This window comes from Leptonychotes weddellii, chromosome X (assembly GCF_054177405.1).
Source record: "Leptonychotes weddellii isolate Sample4059 chromosome X, ASM5417740v2, whole genome shotgun sequence".
Classification (NCBI taxonomy): Eukaryota; Metazoa; Chordata; class Mammalia; order Carnivora; family Phocidae; genus Leptonychotes; species Leptonychotes weddellii.
In genome coordinates, this window is record NC_138385.1 from 10256549 (window position 1) to 10274779 (window position 18231).

Here is an 18231-nt window from a genome sequence, read left to right on the forward strand (position 1 = left end):
AGGGTCCTGGGATTGAGCCCCACATCGAGCCCCACATTGAGCCCCACATAGGGCTCCCTGCTCAGTGGGAAGCCTGCTTCTCCCTCCTCCACTCCCCCTGCTTGTGTTCCCTCTCTCGCTGTGTGTCTCTCTCTGTCGAATAAATAAATAAAATCTTTAAAAATAAATAAATAAAACAACCACATCTTGAGTCTACTGGAGACTTCTGATAAAGCAATGGCACCAAAGGCAATGGACGGGGGACAGTGCCAGAACTTGATAAACAGTTGACCCTACCAATCTGAAAGACATCAGTAGTCCCCATCAAAGCCATTTTATTCCCACTTTTGGTTTTCAGAAAGAAGGGTTTCCTTTATTATACTTGCTGCCTACATTCTAAGTGTTGCTCACTTGGGGACAACATATGCCTACATTATTGAGTTCTTACAAGAATTAAATGAGATTCTATGTAAATAATGCTTAAAACATAGTAGACACTCCATAATAATAGCTATCATTATTATCTTCAGCATTAATTCATTTGGCCAAGCAGGCATCCAATAAATATTGACTGATTGACTGATTTTTTATTAAGTTTTTTATTTTAATCCCAATATAGTTAACATACATTATTATATGAGTTTCAGGCGTGCAATACAGTGATTCGACAATTCTATACATTACTCACTGCTCAGCATAAGTGTGCTCTTTAATCCCCATCACCTAGTCCACCCAGCTCCCCATCCACCAAAATGACTGACTGAATGAAAGAAGTTCCTTAAAGTGAGATGATCCTACAAAAAGATGCAGACAACTTTGGCAGTTTCGAACTTGTCTAAAAGTATAAATCTTGAACATTTGTTTAAAGCTTTCCCATTTACAAAGTCCTTTTATGTATTTTTTTTTTCATTTAAATTGTAAACTGCTCTCACACCCAGCACACCCAACCCCCTTCACCCTGCCCTAGTTTTTTCCATAGCATTTATCAGCTTCTCATATACCACATATTTAACTTTCTCATATTTAACTATTTAATGCCTGTCTCCCACCGCGCACACACCAATAGAATGTAAGCTCCCAGAGAGCAGAGAGTTTTGTTTTGTCCCCTGATGTCTTCCAAGTGCCTAGAAGAGTGTCTGGCATACAATAATAACACTTACAGAGTGAATGAATGAAATGAATAAAGGCTCTGCAGCTAATTGGTTAGTGGGAGCACACAATTAGGCTGAAAGATACTTACTCTGGAGAAAAATGTTAAACCTGTGTTGATTGTGGGGGAGTACAAAATAAAAAAAAACTGTAAGGAAGTGGGGGGGTTGGGGTGGGAAGTGAAAGTGGGAGGCAACTCCTCCCCCCACTGGCCTGAGGCTAAATGGGCTGAAATGCCTGCAGGAATCTCTACTTTGGAATGCAGCTTCATTGAAATATTAAAAAATAAAAACGATTCTTTACTTACAGATAATTATTTTATTTTATTTTTTTCAAGATTTTATTTATTTGACAGAGAGAGAGCACTGAGAGAACATGAGAGAGCATAAGCAGGGGAGCAGCAGAGAGAGCACAAGGAGCACAAGCAGGGGGAGCACAAGCAGAGAGAGAAGCAGGCTCCCCGCTGAGCAGGGAGCCCTGTCAGGACTCGATCCCAGGACCCTGGGATCATGACACGAGCCAAAGACAGATGCTTAACCAACTGAGCCACCCAGGCACCCCATACAGATAGTTTTTTAGAGTTAACGAAAAGATTTTCTCTATTACATCCCTTAATTAACATAACCATCTGAGAAGGCAATGTTCATCCCCCTTTCACAGATGAGCGTGGAGGCTCACAGAAGGGAAGTGACTTGCCTCAGGTGACACTGTGGGCACAATACTACTCCAGTCTCTGGATTTGGGGGGCAGTACCTCACAGTTTCTCCACATTGCCTCTCTTGTGCACTCGCACTTACCAAGGCATTTTGTTTTTGATGAATATCTCAGAAAACTGAAAAAAGTCCAAATTTCTCCATTACCATAGATAACTGATTTTGAACCTTCCTATAATGATTACTCTCCTGTTCAGAATTTGTTGATACACTGTATGCAAATCCTACCTGAGGTTGGCAGCAGGGGGGCGGTGGGGAGCGACTCTGCGAGAGCCCCAATACACAGAGAATAAAGCCAAAGTCCTCAGTTTGGCCTTCCGTGTCCTCCACAATTTAGCCCCAACTCCCACCTCACACCGTGGCTCCTTCTGGCTCCCAGCCACGCTGAACTTACCGTTTCCCAAACATGCCTTACACTATCCTATCCAGTGGCCTTTGTGCTAGCAGCTTCTTCATCAGGGATCCTTGACATCTGTGCCTTTCGAGGCATGGCTTACAACACAGAGCCCACCCTCTCCAAGAATCCTTTCTAAAACACCCCAGACAAAATGGCTTTTCCGTCTGTTTCCATTACTCTTCTAATAGATTGAGCTCCTGAAGAGCAGCGTCTGTCTCGTCCACACTCCAAGGCAGAGCAACTGATTTTAAAAATGAGCATTTAACAAAACTAGCATCAGCGTAGCTTCTTGACTTAATAGAACTGTAAATGACTGAGCAACCAATTATTTCCTTCCTACCAAAATGAAAGTTTATGATGTCAGATAATACATCTAATCTCTACATGAACCTTGAGTATAGCTCCTCAAAAGTAAGGGCTAACTTACTAAAATGAGGACAAAAGGCAACCACAAAGCCTGTTAAAATGGGGTCTGCTTTCTCATTTACAGAGTTCTTCCTGGAGGCCACCCACTATAACTGCCTCTTTTCAGAGAATACCATTACGTATTTAAAAAACTTAATTGAAATCCCAAAATCAAATGGAAACTATGTCAGGTGAAAGATATAAAAGCTCTAATGAAATAGAGTGAAGGAGAACCCAGGTTATCTGGGCTGAGGGTCACTAAGAGAAAGGAGAGAACCAAAGATCGCAATGAACCAACAAATGAACAAACTAACAAACAAAACAGATCACCTGCATTCTACAGTTGGAGAAACTGAGACCCAGGGTCAGGAAGTGATTTCCCCTAAGGTCATGTTTGAGATGATAAGAAACAATTTAACAACCAAAATGATCTCTCGAGCACCAAGCATATACCAGGAATTTTCACACGCATTATCATAACTGATACAAGGCACCCGGGAGTTAAACTCAACAGCCAGAAGGAGCTTTCCAATCCACAAATCTAACCATGTCACTCCCCTGCTAAAAACTCTTCAAAGAGATTTAGCAACATTGGGAATGGCTTGGAGAAGTCTGTCCTCTGGAGAGGCATCTATTAAACTAGTCAAAATTAGCAAAGACAATCATTCAAAGATTCTGAAGATTGATCAAAGGCTTACAACAAACTGAGAAGCATTTGTTCAACGTGATCCTCTACCATGGGAGGCCATAGCATTCAAGCTAAGGGATCACACACACACACAGCGAGCTCTACTTTACAGATTTGAAAACTGAGACTCAACAAGATTTAAATGACATATTAAGTAGAACTTGAACTCTGAATATCCTCACTCCAATTTAATCAGGGCCTGCTCTTGACTCTCAGCACTAATGTCAAGTTCAAGGAGAGAAATGCCTGAGCCTGTGGAGATTACTGTGGGCACTCTTCTCATCTCCAGTTTTGACATCCATCAGCACAGAGTGAACACCTCTCCTCTACAGTCCCCAAGACTACACTTACATCCATCCGTACGGCTGGAAGTTTGAGGACAGACTCAGGACGACAGTGCCAGGTTTAAGAAGTTCTGATGCACACTAGTATCCACTGTTCTATTCATTCTGAGATACAAAACATCAGAATTACACCACAGGACTCCACTGTGGAAATGAAAACAAGGCACCTCCTTGGTTGGATGCAAGCAGCTGCTTAGGTGCATGGCTTGGCGAGTAGAGAATGCCTTTGTAACAAAGGAAGGAACCTCTTCCTACCCACAGATGCAGGCCTGTGCCAAGGCACACAGTTCAGCAAAAGGAACATGGAACATACAGCCATATGAGCTCCCTACCCCTTTCCCCACCACCTCCATGGATAAAATCTGTACGATGGCCAGGGCACCCGATGCATACGGCGGCGGTGGGGGGCAGGAATAGTAGCAGGAAACTCATGGCCAATCAGTGCTATGTTCCTGAATATGCCTTCATGCCACATGCTTTCCTAGCCCCCCAAGCAATGCCAGACCTGCCTCTTGGATGACCAGCTACTTCTTACTGAGCTGAGAACTCCTTGAGGGCAGGATCCAAATGTTATTTGGCACTATGAAAACCCATGTCAGTGTCTACCATGGAGGGTCCTAATCACTTCCAACTATCCCACACTGATTAAGTGCTTCCCATGCACCTGGCTCTGAGCTAGTGCTGAAGAAACCAGAAAGGAAGAAGGTCCCTGTCCTCAAGGAAGTCACGGCGAGGAGGTGAGATGGACAGGTAAACAGATGGTGATTAAACAACGTGGCAAGAGCTCTGAGAAAATAAACACATGGGTGGTCTGGGAGCATCATGGAAAGGCACCTAACCCAGCCTGGAGTGTTGGGGCTGGGGGAGAAATCAGGAAAGATGTTATGCAAAATGGGACTGGAGCTGAATCTTGAAGACTGAGTAGCATCTAGTCATATAATGGAAGGAGGAGGGGAGGATGGTTAGGGAAGGAGCTCCAAGTAGGGGAAGCAAATGTGTAAAGACAGAGGCAAAGAGCAGAACTTGATCAAGAACACTTAGGAAGGAATTCCTCACAGTGCATTAGAGGCAAGGTGAGGTGGGACAAAAGAGCTGGGGCTAAAGAGATCAGAAAGGGGCAGGCATGAGATCCCTGGAGTCTTCCTCCTCCTGAAATCCCTGTAAAGCTCACGTAAGATGCAGAGTATGTCGCTGGCAACGCTGGATTGCTCTAGGTCACCTTTTGATCCCTCTACTCTTCCAACTGTCTTAGGCAGCTCAGGCTGCCATAACAAAATACCATAGACTGGGTGGCTTAAACGATAGACCTCTAATTCTCATGGGGCTGAAGCTGGGAAGCCCAAGATCAGGGTGCCAGCATGGTCGGGTTCTGGGGACAGCCTTCTTCCTCATTGCAGACTGCTGACTTGTCATTGTATCTGCACTTGGGAGAGAGCGAGCTAGCTCTCTGGCCTCTTCTTATGAAGGCATTAATTCCATTCCCATGAGGCCTCCATCCTCATGACCTAATTACCTCTCAAAGGCCCCACCTCCAAATACCATGCATTGGGGATTAGGCTTCAACATATGAATTTGAGAGGGATACAAACATTCAGTATGTACCACAATCCCGGAGGCTCTCCTGCCCCGGCCCACAGCAGACTGGAATGCCTTCTCTTGTAGATAAAGATCTGGAATCTAGCTTTCCTAGCTTGTTCTATTTCTACAAGCCTTTGCTTGCTGCCAGAGGTGGTGGGGCTGATAACTTCACTACTACATCTAGGAGAATGACCGTTTCTGAGGAAAATCAAGGACCACTTCAGGTTACTTAGTATTAAAAATGGCATATGAGAACTTTTGGAATCTTGGAATCTTCAATATCTTGCAAGGGAAAGGGCCCTTAGAAAGCATCTAGTCCAGAGATGCCTGGCTGGCTCCGTCAGTAGAGCATGTAACTCTCGATCTCAGGCATGGAGCCTACTTTAAAAAAAGGAGGGGGGGGAGCATCTAATCCAACCCCCTCATTCCACTCATGGGGAAAGTGAGATCCAGCGAGAGGAAGGGGCTTTGTCCAAAATCACGTAACAAGGGAACCAGGCCCTCCTAGGTCAGTGCAGAGGAAAGAACCCATCATTTGCAGGTAGATCAAATCTTCAAGTTTGCCACTGTGTGTGTAACCTTAGCCAGCTGGTAGGCTTAAACAAACATGATAACATCTGTAAAGTGTCAGTGTCACATACAGTGACATTGTACAGTGTCAGCATATAGTAGGTTTCAATAAATGGTCACCATCATTGCAATTTCCTAGAACCTCTGGCAAACCCACCTTTGCATGTGTATGAGATAAGCCAAGAGATTAACTTGAACACTGGGAAAAGTAAGAGGTCACTGTTGGTGAATTGGATGCTGGGTCATCAGACTGCTTTGCTAGGACTTTCAACGTGAGGCCCACCTGCAGGGCTGATGAACAAAATATGGGATTATTTTAACTCCTAAGAATGAAAGGAAATAAGCATCCCATGAGAGATTAGTGTGCACTGAGAAGCTCACACTAGCATATTGGTTTACCTATCTAATCCTGAATCTGACTCAGTGTTGATTTTAATGTTTCTAATTAGTGCATCTTGGGAACTGGTGATGTCTCTCTCCAGCCCTCCACTGGGGAAACAACTGAGGGGATGTAGGGTCCTTCCTCATTCTTCCTCTGCCATTTGTCACTGTTTATTAAGACATCTGGCCATCATCAGGGACTTTATTTAAATACAGGAGGAAATAATGGCATGCTTCTCAGTACAGTATCAATAACACTGTATGCTGTGCAACCCAATACAGTCACTGCCAAAGTATAAGCAAACTGTAGTTTGGTGGAAAGACAAGTGGACAAGGGGTCAAGAGGAATCCTTCCCATGCCTGATGTTGCAAACAAGATCCACCATTTTGGACAAGTCACTTGATCCTTCTAAGACTATTTCCTTGTCTGGTAAAATACAAATAAGTTTGCCTGCATCTGTGCTACATGGCTCATGAGGTTGCTGTGATGATGAGAATCTAACATTTACGGCACTGAGTTCAGTATTTATTTACATAATTTGTTTATTTTCCACAATCAACTTAAGGGGTAAGTATTATCAATTTCTATTTTTATTTATTTATTTATTTACTTATTTTATTATGTTAGTCACCATACATAATTAGTTTTTGATGTAGTGATCCAATCAATTCCTATTTTTATAGATGAAACTGAAGCTCTGAGAAGCTTAACTTCTATTAAAGGCCAGAGACCGACCCAGCTCTGGGCTCTTAACCATTCCTCTGTGCTGTATGTTTATCCATCAGAGCCCTACCTAATCTTTCAGCAAGAATTTACTAGGTGTCAACCAAGTCTCATGCTAGATCTCTTTCTTCAAATGCAACGGCACGGACTAACTGCAGAATTACTCTTAATCTGAACCGAAGTCTCTCTAGCTTACTTATTTAAAAATGGTTTTTGTAATTCTCTAAGTCTTTTTAGAAGTCACTGTGAGAAAGAATAAGACTTTAATCTCTGCGGGTGATTGGTACTTTTTTTTTTTAATTTGGCTTGGCCAATTGGGCCTATTTCTGAGACCTCAGAGAAAATATAAAAGCCACGAAATCTAAACAAGACTTCTCTCCTAATTCAACACGACTCCTGATGCAATCTGTAGAAAGAATACACGTTCTATTGAGCTTGGAAAGAAAAAAAAAATATTAAAACTTACGGCTTAAGCAAAAATAAAAGATTTAAGATCCATATAACACTAATTGTATATTTTTAACAGCAAGTATGTCTCTATTATAAAGAATGTTTTATGTTATCTCAGAATTAAAATACAAGGGGCCCCTCTGTCACAAACCAAAGCCCCCATCATCTCAGTGAGTGCTCTCTAGAGAGCCTTGACAGGAACAATCTCAAGTGACAGTGCCAAATGCAGGAGACCATAATGCAGAATTGGAACCATGGAGTAATTAGTTCATTTTTTTCTTTCATTCAAAAAGGACTTTCTCAAGGACTATGATTCATTCCACAAACATCTGTGTAAAGCCATGGAAGGGGTAAGAAAAGTGGCAGGGTTCCCTCTCCCCCACACTAGAGGAATTTTCAATCCCGTTTCAAGGGAATAAGAAAGCCTAGTTGAAAAACAAGACAACTCTTAATTGAGCTTGCTCTGTGCTAAAACGAGTGCCAGGTGCTTTCAACTGTCTTATCTCATTGAATCTCCACCCAAACCCAGTGAAAAAGGCCTGACTACCCACCCCTTTAGGATGAGAAAACTGAGGTTCAGGGGGATTAGTAAACTTGCCCACTATAGTTAATAATACTGTACTGCATATTTGAAAATTGCTAAGAGAGTAGATCTTCAAAGTCCTCCTCACAAGAAAAAAAATTTGTAACTATTTGTGGTGATGGATGTTAACTAGATTTATTGTGGCAATCATTTTGCAATATAAACAAAGATCGAATCATTTTGCTATGCAAAATATTAGTGAAACTAATATAATGCTATATGTCAATTATACTGCAATAAAAAAAAAAAAAAAACTTGCCCAAACCATACAGAGAGTATAAACAGACAGGCTCTGTTTCATGTCAACATCCTGAGAAAAGTTTCTCTCTCCTCTCCTGAACATATCGTCCCCTTCCAAAGCTGCGGGTAAAGCTTCAGGTATCTTTGCCAGCACCTACGGTATCCCCCCAAATTTCAATCCAACTGCCCACAACATAACATACTTGATTCCTCCTTCCGAAATGAACACTAAGTGCTGTAATACGTAAGACCAGACCCAACAAAATACTCATGAAGCTCTCAGTCAGTCTAGACAACTTCCAGGTTATTGATATGCAACCACACACCGCTGACCTCTGCTACTAAACCTCACCTTTTGAAGGTGGCTATTTCCCCCCAGCTTCTGTAAAATTCTTTCTGAGAACAGGCACTATTCACATGCAATAGATAAGAGGAAGAGTCTCACACTTGCATTGTGGTAAGACTTTAGCCTCTATTGTAGGAACCCACAGGCAGAGAGAATCAAGGGATTTGATTGCCAAGAAAGAGTCCCTTCTTCAGGCTGCCAAGGAAAACGGGATATAGCAAGTCTGTGCTCTCGGGCAAAATGCTTTTGGTAAGTCTTCTGACATCCATTTGAACAAAGCAGCAAAAAAAGTTAATGCTCAAAAGCAAAAGGCAAACACATTAATGTACTCGATATTAAAAAAATTATGGTAGGAAGCCATCTAAATGGAAGCAACCTCAACAAGGAATGCATGCTGAAAACAGGGACATAAGAACCATTTTGGTAACAATTTTTTGTAATTGCTCTATAGAAATACTTTGGATAGCCATCCTAGTGTCTCTACTCTTGTCCATTCCTTCCTTCTATGTTGGCAGACTATCTTTAAGCTGTTTAAAGGATAAAAGAAATGACACCCATCAGAGATAAGTCCATAGTTAATTGTGTTACTTTATTTAAGTGATTTTATAGTTATGGAAAAATATTTTTTATTTTATAGTGAATGAATCAATTACCTTTAATTGAACTTTAAAAGATGATTCTCAGTCCTTTTATGAGCACAACTCCAAACAGTACGTTCCCAGGCCAACCCTATAGGATTGCACTATTGCTTAATTCTCCAAAGAATTTACATAGAGGTTGATAAAGGTCAGATAGATACTCTAATTTAAAAAGAAGCAAAGCCTTCCCGGCCTATAACTCCATTTTGATGTTTCTACAACATGCATCCAAAGGCTTAGTAAGACTCTCTGGTCTTACTGCCAAATATTTTTCTCGTATTATTACTTCATGTATGTTGAAGGTTTTATTTTGCAGCACACCCTACAAACGAGATTTTTTTTCTTTTTGCAGGCCAGATAATTTCACCAACAGATGAAGACTTTGTAATTTTTTTTAAATGAAATTATATCTAATGACACCAAACCAATGAATGGGGTTAGCAAATTTCAAAATCCATATGTTTAAAACACAAAAATGTATAAACCAAATTATGGTCTAACAGGCACAGAAAAATTATCTGGAGATGATGGATTTAGCTCTGTGGACAATTAGAAACAATACTGAAAGCTGTTCATTTATGTCCCTCCCCTGTCATCACCTCGTCTGGGTCTTTCAATAATGGACTAAGAAATATAGGGGGAAAAAACAAAGCAGGGTTTTCAATATGGTTTTTCTTTGGGGAACAATAAAAACATTAAACTTTATACATTTAAGTGTCTGTGCACCGAATGGTAGCCTTTTCATGGGAGTCCAGCTTGGGTTTTGTCTGGGTGGGGAAGGGGGAGGGAGTCTGTGAATACCCTCAGAGTCATTTAAAATATATAGTATTAGCTAATTGATGAGAGGACTAAAAACAATAGTAAGTAGGCAGCCTGGCTGTGAGCCAGGAGCAAAGCTTTATGGTGAAAGCGAGTTTACATTAGAGGCCTGTTTTTCCCCTTTCCTTATATGAAATGAACAGCTGTAATTGAAAAGCAAGGAGCTCTATGGTTTATAGAAATAGGTGTTGTGAAGAGCCTTGGCCGTCTAATTTTCTTCCTATTGCAGGGCAGGCTTCCATTGTCTGTTTTTTAGAGCTAATTTCTTTTCTGATCAAAAGGCCCACGTCGTTGAAAAGGTAGTAATGACTATTCATTTGGCTGAAGCCTCCATTCTCCAGACTGCAAGCTTTATTTAGAAATGGCTATTTCTTTCTAAAAGGAAAAGCTCATTTATGTCCTCTATAATGTCAATTAAAGTAGAATATATTTTAATTATTTATCCTGAGGAGAAACCTTTTAGGAACTTAATTTAGTATGCCTATGCTATGCAGACACTACAATATGTGAATGTGGAATGATATCTAGGCACATGGGTTTTATTTTATTTTACCACTAATGAATAGTTTATTTGCAACTAATTAACAAGTTAAATCGGCACAATTAGTGTCGGATTTCTTTAATAATATAACTCATAAAGGGATAGCCATTGGAACTAGAAAATAAGGTTGGTTGTTGGCTTTGTAAAGAAACCATTCCACAAAAGGGGCAGTTTTTTCCCATTAAAAAGGGTTATTGGGACGTTCTTCCCGTTGCTTTTTCACGTGAAAGCTGGGCTGTGCTGGGGGAGGAAATATGTTCAGAAACAAGGGGAGACGGTGTTAATTACACAAACATCACATTAGAAAAGCCTCGAGGTCGTAACCCAGCGACGCTTTCCGGAGAAATGGAATTGGGGTGACAGGCGGCCTAGGCGCCAAAAACGCCAGCGCGACCAGGCCTCCCGACAGACCTCGCTTTGTCGCCCCGTCTGGCCGCCGGCCCGCACGGAATCGGGTCGGCCTGAGGACAGGCAACCTCCATACCTGACAAGCAGCGGCACGCTGGCCGTCCCCGGGCCGCGTCCTCCGCCCGGCTCTCCGTCGCGAGCAGCGGCCCCGGAGCCTCGAACACCCGCCACTCAGACGGCGGCGCCGGGGCGCACGGGGGCCGGAGCTCCAGGCACGCGGGCGCCGGTGCTTGCGCCGCTCGGCTGGCGCGGCTGGGCGCGGCCGCGGGAAAGCGCGCGCGCTCCAGGGAACGCGCGTGGCCCCGCGAGCGGGCGCACCACGCCGGCGACCCCGCGGAGGCTCGTCCGGCCGCCGCCACTGGCCGCCAAGGGACTCTTAAGAGCGGGTCCCGTGCGGTGCCTGGCGCACAGCATGGCACACAGTAGGTGTGCGACAAAGGTCGAATGAAAGGAAAAGGAATGACGGCCAGAAAGCGAGGCGAAGAGAACACTGAAATTTCGCGCATCGAATTCCACAGCTCTCCACTCTCTTCAAAGAAAAGGAGAAAGGAGAAAAGAAAGAAAGGAAGGAAAAGAGAAAAGAGAGGGGGGAAAGAACAGCTGGATGCTGCCTTGAGATTTAGAATGTTCTCCAGAATGCTCTCCCCTGCCCCCAGCCCGCCATTATCCTGCGCCCCCAGCGGTCGGGGCCGATGGTCTCGCCTGGTCACACCGGCGGCGCCTGTTGGTCCGGTGATGGTACAGGCACCCTTCCCGGGGGAGCATTTCCAGTGGACCCGTGCCCCCCGCTGGCGGAATAAGCGTGTGGAGTAACTCAGACAACATTACCTACTGATAACGATTTCTAGATGGTTTTCCCGGCCCTGGCTTCCGGCAGGCCACCTCGCCGCTGTAGAGGGCCTTGCCTTCGCAGCCACAGAAGGAAGTGGGAAAGGAGACAGGCCCAGTGGGAAGGCAGGCCTGGCCGTAGGGTGCCGGGTTTTGGGAGGCTGCCCGGCAGGGGTACGGTCCAACAGCTTGAAGGGCTGAGCGCGTGCGGAGAGTTGTGGGGAGGCGGAGGCGGGGGGGTGGAGGCAAAGAGGTCGACAACCGTGAGTGACCCGGAAGACCCTCTGGAAGCGGGACCCAGTTCCCCGGCAGGGCCCTCCTTCCTCTGGGGAGATGGCAGTGCTCAGGTTGTAAGGTCGGCGAGAGGGCGCTGAAGGCAAAGGTTGTCAAATTCCTTGTAGTTGCTCCGCACCTAGGGAAAAGAGCGGCTGGTCATTAATATCTTAATACCCGGTGAGAGTGGAAGGGATCTTTGCAACTGAGCGCCAAGGTGTGGGCCAAGGGGATTCCCAGTGTGTCTATAAATTACAGCTCAGCTAACCAAGTAAATCAACTTCGGAAACTCGCTTTTAAAAAGTTCACCCTCCCTCCCAAAAATAGCTACACCAAAGAGCAACAATACAGTTATACTGCCCACCGGAGACGTTTTGGTACCTCCAGGACCAGGTCACCACACACCTCGGTAGCTCCCAATAAAACCTCTCTTTAGAGAGCATCAACTAGGTTATTGTTTGCAACCTAACCGCCCCCCCCCCCCCCCACCGCCAGCCTAGAATCTTAAGTTCCTTCCCAGACCTGTATGAACAAGTGTTTCATTGGAAGCTGCGGAGCAGGGAGCGCAGTACTGCGGTTGGGGGAGAAGGAACCAACTGAATGCTTTGAGAACTAGAAGGTGCTGTCTCTTCCATCTCCTTGGAGTGCTGGTAACCTTTCCGACCTTTTATAAGAGATGGTTCTACAACAGACCCCCGCCTCTGATTTCTTGACCAAGGCCCTCAGTCTGGCCTAAATACACGATGTTGGCTAGGAGCCAGAGTGTATGATAGTCAAGGGATGTTCTCAAGGAAGAAAGAGGAATTACTGCCTTTGGATAAGCAAACTTTTTTTTGGCTGGAAAGCAAAGCGTTTCTGAGGGTCGCCCGGATACGTTTTTCCGCACTTACTCAAAACCAGACCGCTCTCTGGGCTCTGCTGCTCTTGTACAAGGCGATTGATTGCTCGACCCTATTGTCAGGCCTCAGCCCCCAGAGCGGGCACCGACACGCACCCACCCCGTCCCGAGATGCACGCAAAGGGCATCTCTTCCAAGAGTTGGGTCCTAATAGAGCCGGAGACCCCGAGAAAGGTCCCCGATGAGTTGAGAAGGAATCAACGCCCCCCCCCCGCCCCCCCCCCGCCGCCGCGAGTGATGGGATAGCCCCTCCCTTACTCTGCTCTACCAGTAGCTCTATGGCACAACTGCTCAAGTATACTTTGCAGGTATGAGGCCCTCGGGACACCTGATTTCTGCCAAGGCTCGAAACCGGAGGATGGAAGAGTGGGAGCGCACTATGCACCCGCGGCCCGCCAGGCCAACACGCTAGAGCCCGGGTCCCCCGAGTTTCGCGCTAACCAGCCCTCTAAGGATAAGCACCACTTCTGCCCGGCGGCAAAACCAGCTGCCTCTCCTTAAAGGGTTGGGGCGACCTCGAAGCCCCGGAGGGCGGGAAGGGGCGCCTCTTGGTGAAGTTTCCAACCAAAGCCAACAAACGGCGCTGTTGCCACGCCCTGGGTCTTGGGATCCCCAGCCCCAGTCGGAGGGAGCCGGAGCTCTCTTGGGAGGGCAAAGGGAATGGGGAGGGTGTGTTTGGCCGGGTTCCCAGCCCGCCATCCGGGGCTCTGTGTGCCCGGAGGCCCCAAAGGGCAAGAGAGCTGCCGAACGCGCTCTCTTCTCCGGAAGAGGATGGAAAGAACTGGTCTTGGATCCTGCTGTGTCCCTTGCTTCCCTCACTCGGTGCAGAGTTCGTGTCAGAGACACGGATTCTGGCTCCGCTGGCTGTCTTGCCTCCCCGCAGCCCCCTCCTGAATCGAGGCCCTCGGGCAGCAGTACCTGCCGCGACCCTTCTCCCGACCCCCAGCTAAGATCGCGCCGCTCGGCTGGTGCTTGCGCCTGCACTGCTAGTGGACCAGGAGAACGGGTTTCCTTCCAGCCTTCCCCCCACCTCCCCACGCCTGCAATGACCTTGTTCGACTATTGAAATGGTGGTTTGGGTTGAGGACGTTTCCTCGGAAATGTTTTGGAGGAAATTCGGCTTGACTCCTGCTTGGGCCTGTTTAGACCACCCCGGAGTCACCAGGCACAGAGGCCGTTTTAATCGCCGCCTCCGAGGGAAGCCAGGACTGTGGGAGAAGATGTCTGTCCTGGCGGAATACTGGCAGAGGATGTAATGTGCAAATGAGCTCACCTAAACCGCGGGCTAGTTGTGATCAAATGACAAACAGCTGGGGGCAGTGACTAACGCCCCCCCCCCCCATAATCTGCTCCGGGGAGGAGTACAGACCCAGCGCCGCATCCCTCGCCTTGGGAAATATGCAGCCCAGGCGCTGTCACCACAACGGCTTACTTGGGTCCTAAAACTTGGAAAGAATCCTGACATCTGTCAGGCTACTGGACGCCAGGCCGCGCGTCGGTTGGGTAGTTTCCTAAAACGCGCTTCACTTAGCAACAGCCTCAGAGGCCCAGAGAACCCGAGAGGGCATCTGGAGAAGGCGGCAGGCGGGCAGGGTTACCGCACATTGACTTATTTGGGAGAAGGTGGGTTTGGCCAGGAAAAATGGACTTTATCAGCTAGTTCTGCCAAAAAAAACAAGTGCTGGTGGAGATCGCCAAATCATTCCGTTTTCTGAGACACGTCTTCCAGTCTGTGTCAGCTTAAGTGCGCACACCCGTCCACGCGCGCGCACACACACACAAACACACACAGACACACAGACATAAGATCCATACACAGAACCATTCCAGATAGTTTACTTTAAAACTCTAAATCGTACATCCATTCAAAGGACTGCAGCCCTTGACTGTGGACATTTGCTTCCTTCCGGCCAGAAAAGCAAGAGAACGTAGACAGGTGGAACCCAAACTTAAGGGGCTGGTTTAGAGACGCAAAATTTCCAGAAGATGATGCCGGCTGGGAGCCAGGACTCTAGTGCCAGCGGTCCGCCCACCCCAGAGGAGGCTGGCCTGCTCTACGCCACCCCCCTCCCAAGTCACAACGGTATACTTTTAAATTTGTGCAGGAAAGAGGGGTAGCTCCCAGCGTGCAGATGTCCCCGGATCGCCTGGTTTTGCATTAGCGCTAAGGAGCTAAAAGCCTGGGTTTTTGGTTTTGGGGTTTTTTTTTTCACACTTAGGATTTACGCTTTTCTTTTGGTTCCTCATCTTTCCACGAGGCTGGGGGAAGGGGACCACACGGCGCGGACACCTTCTTTCAGTCTCTGCCACTTCTGCCTGGCTCGCTCCTCCTTCCCACCCGTCGCCTCGGGCAGCTCCCGGAGTTTCAAACGCTGTGCCACTCGCTCAGGCTGGCGAAGGCGATTGTCCGGGTTCCCTCTCCCCGTAGCCGGGGTTCCCGAGACACTAGTCTTTGGCAGACAACATGACATGCGGGTGAATGTCCCGCTCGAGTCTCGAGGCTTTGGCCAGGAATGGCTGTAAAACAAAAAAGGAGAAGGACGGAATCCGTTAGCAGAGCCTGCTCCGCGGGGAGGCGGCACGGCTGCGCAGCGAGAGCAGCGCTCAGTGGTCCTGGCAGGTGCGCGGCCAGTGGAGGGGGCCCGGCGGTCCGCCCGGAGGACGGCCTCGGCTCCACTCCGGCCACCGTCCCTCCCCCCCCCCCCACCTCCAAGAAACTTTTCTTTCACTTGGAGAGGCTCCGTGTTGCCATGAAAACGGATTTTCCAAGGGGCCCGACCCTCCCCCTCAGGGGCATCGGACTGGAAAAACCGAAATGGCCAGAGAGCAGAAACAAAAAGGGGCCGCTAAGCGGGGGCCTGGAGCGAGAGAGCCGAGGCCGGTTCACCCCCTCCGCCCCACACACACTGTCCGCGCCACCGCATGTGAGCGCCTCCGCCCGGCTCGGGCAGCAGGCGGCTGACTGCTCGCCTTCACTCAAACCAGCGGAGAGCCCCACAGCCCCCTTGCGCTCCGCGGTTCGGAAGCCTGTCTCCCGTGCCCCGGTCCCTGACCCCGGCTCCGTCCTGGGAGCGCAGGCCCGCGACTTCCCGGCAGAGGGTCCTGCTGGGACAGGGGCCGATTCTAGGGAGGGCTTCTTGGAGCCGCAACCCGGGGTGCCTCCGTTGCGTCCTGAGTCCACAAGCTCTCCCGGGTAACTGGCGATGCCCAGTATCCCTAGCGCTGCAGCAGAAGCGGTCGGAGGACCTCCGCGCAGACAGCGGGATGCTTTGCAGGGTGGCCCCGGGACCAGGCACTGCTCGGTCCTGACGCGGCTGCAAAGTTGTTTTCTGAACCCCGTGGGCGCCCCTCTGCCCCCCTTCCCCCCAATTCTGCTCGCGCGCCCCCTCCCCCCTCCGTCACTTCCTCGAGTTTCGTTCTTTCAAACTTTTTGAGACCCTAATTGGTGGTCTCTGAGCGGCTCTCTGGGACTCCCGCCTCCTGAATAACTCTCATCACGTCACCAGGCCCAAGAGGGGCGTGGGGGTGAACGAAAGGGCTCCCCGAACTTTTTTTTTCCAGTGGGGCCGAACGGGGACTCCGTGATGATTGGCCAGGGCGCATCACTGTGAGCCTGTCAATCACGGGGCCTCCCGGTGGCGAGGGGCGGACCGAGTCCCAACCCCGGGGGATCCGAGCAGGTATATAAGGGACCCAGCGAGCGCCCGGCCAGACTGCGAATGCGGCCAGCTCGAGACAACGCATCAGGTGCGAGTAGCCTGCGGGTTCCTGCCGACTTGGCGCGGAGCACTTTGGCAAGCCTGCCCTTCCCGCCTGACCCGCTGGCCCACCGGCCCCCGAGCGCCCCTCCGACGGAGTCCCCAGGCCTTTTCACCGTGGCCGCTCCAGCCCCGGGAGCGCCTTCTCCTCCCGCCACTCTGGCGCACCTTCTTCCCGCCCCGGCCATGTACAGCCTGCTGGAGACCGAGCTCAAGAACCCCGTGGGGCCACCCACCCCAGCGGCAGGCGCAGGCGGCCCCGCAGCCCCCAGCGGCGCAGGCAAGAGTAGCGCGAACGCAGCCGGCGGCGCGAACGCAGGCGGCGGCAACGGTGGGGCCTCGAGTGGCGGGGGCGGGGGCAGCGACCAGGACCGCGTGAAGCGGCCCATGAACGCCTTCATGGTGTGGTCCCGTGGGCAGCGGCGCAAGATGGCCCTGGAGAACCCCAAGATGCACAACTCCGAGATCAGCAAGCGCTTGGGCGCCGACTGGAAACTGCTGACCGACGCCGAGAAGCGGCCGTTCATCGACGAGGCCAAGCGACTGCGCGCCGTACACATGAAAGAATACCCGGACTACAAGTACCGGCCGCGCCGCAAGACCAAGACACTGCTCAAGAAGGACAAGTACTCCCTGCCCGGCGGCCTGCTGCCCCCGGGCGCTGCCGCCGCCGCTGCTGCCGCCGCCGCCGCCGCCGCCGCCAGTAGCCCGGTGGGCGTGGGCCAGCGCCTGGACACGTACACACACGTGAACGGCTGGGCCAACGGCGCGTACTCGCTGGTGCAGGAGCAGCTGGGCTACGCGCAGCCCGCTACTATGAGCAGCCCGCCGCCGCCGCCTGCGCTGCCGCAGATGCACCGCTACGACATGGCCGGCCTGCAGTACAGCCCCATGATGCCGCCCGGCGCCCAGAGCTACATGAACGCCGCCGCCGCCGCCGCCGCCGCCTCGGGCTACGGGGGCATGGCGCCCTCGGCCGCCGCTGCCGCGGCCGCCGCCTACGGGCAGCAGCCCGCCACCGCCGCCGCCGCGGCCGCCGCGGCCGCCGCCATGAGCCTGGGCCCCATGGGCACGGTGGTGAAGACCGAACCCAGCTCGCCGCCGCCCGCCATCACATCGCACTCGCAGCGTGCGTGCCTCGGCGACCTGCGCGACATGATCAGCATGTACCTGCCACCCGGCGGGGACGCGGCTGACGCCGCTTCACCGCTGCCCGGCGGCCGCCTGCACAGCGTACACCAGCACTACCAGGGCGCTGGGACTGCGGTCAACGGAACGGTGCCGCTGACCCACATCTGAGCGCCCGCCGGCGCGCGCCGCCCCTCCGCCCCCATCCCGCCCCGCACCCCCAAGTTGGGACGCCTTGTCGTTTAGCTTTGCTTGCCTGGGACTGTTGCCTTGTACCGATGATGGGGAGGACAGAAAGTTTTGCTGTAGCTGTCGGGTTTTGTACGAAAGCAAAAAGAAGTCCTGAGCAGCGGAAATGGGACTTTGTAGAGCTCGCCTACCCCTCGCCGCTGC

The 18231-nt window shown here is 49.8% G+C and overlaps 1 protein-coding gene across 2 annotated transcripts; it reads left to right on the forward strand.

Moving 5' to 3' along the window:
- Window positions 1-16671: 16671 nt before the first annotated feature.
- SOX3 (SRY-box transcription factor 3) lies at window positions 16672-18009 on the forward strand. 2 transcript variants are annotated; one of them, XM_081809401.1, is made up of 3 exons: window positions 16897-16932; window positions 16996-17678; window positions 17766-18009. In XM_081809401.1, the coding sequence occupies exons 1-3, from the start codon at window positions 16897-16899 to the stop codon at window positions 18007-18009; spliced, it is 963 nt and encodes a 320-aa protein (XP_081665527.1). The 2 variants fall into 2 exon arrangements, with proteins under 2 accessions (XP_006751627.2, XP_081665527.1); XM_006751564.2 differs by having other exon boundaries at window positions 16672-18009.
- The last annotated feature ends 222 nt before the right edge of the window (window positions 18010-18231 follow it).

Coding starts and splice junctions, on each gene's coding strand:
- SOX3 (XM_006751564.2), top strand. CDS start 16,672: ATGCGGCCAGCTCGAGACAACGCATCAGGTGCGAGTAGCCTGCGGGTT.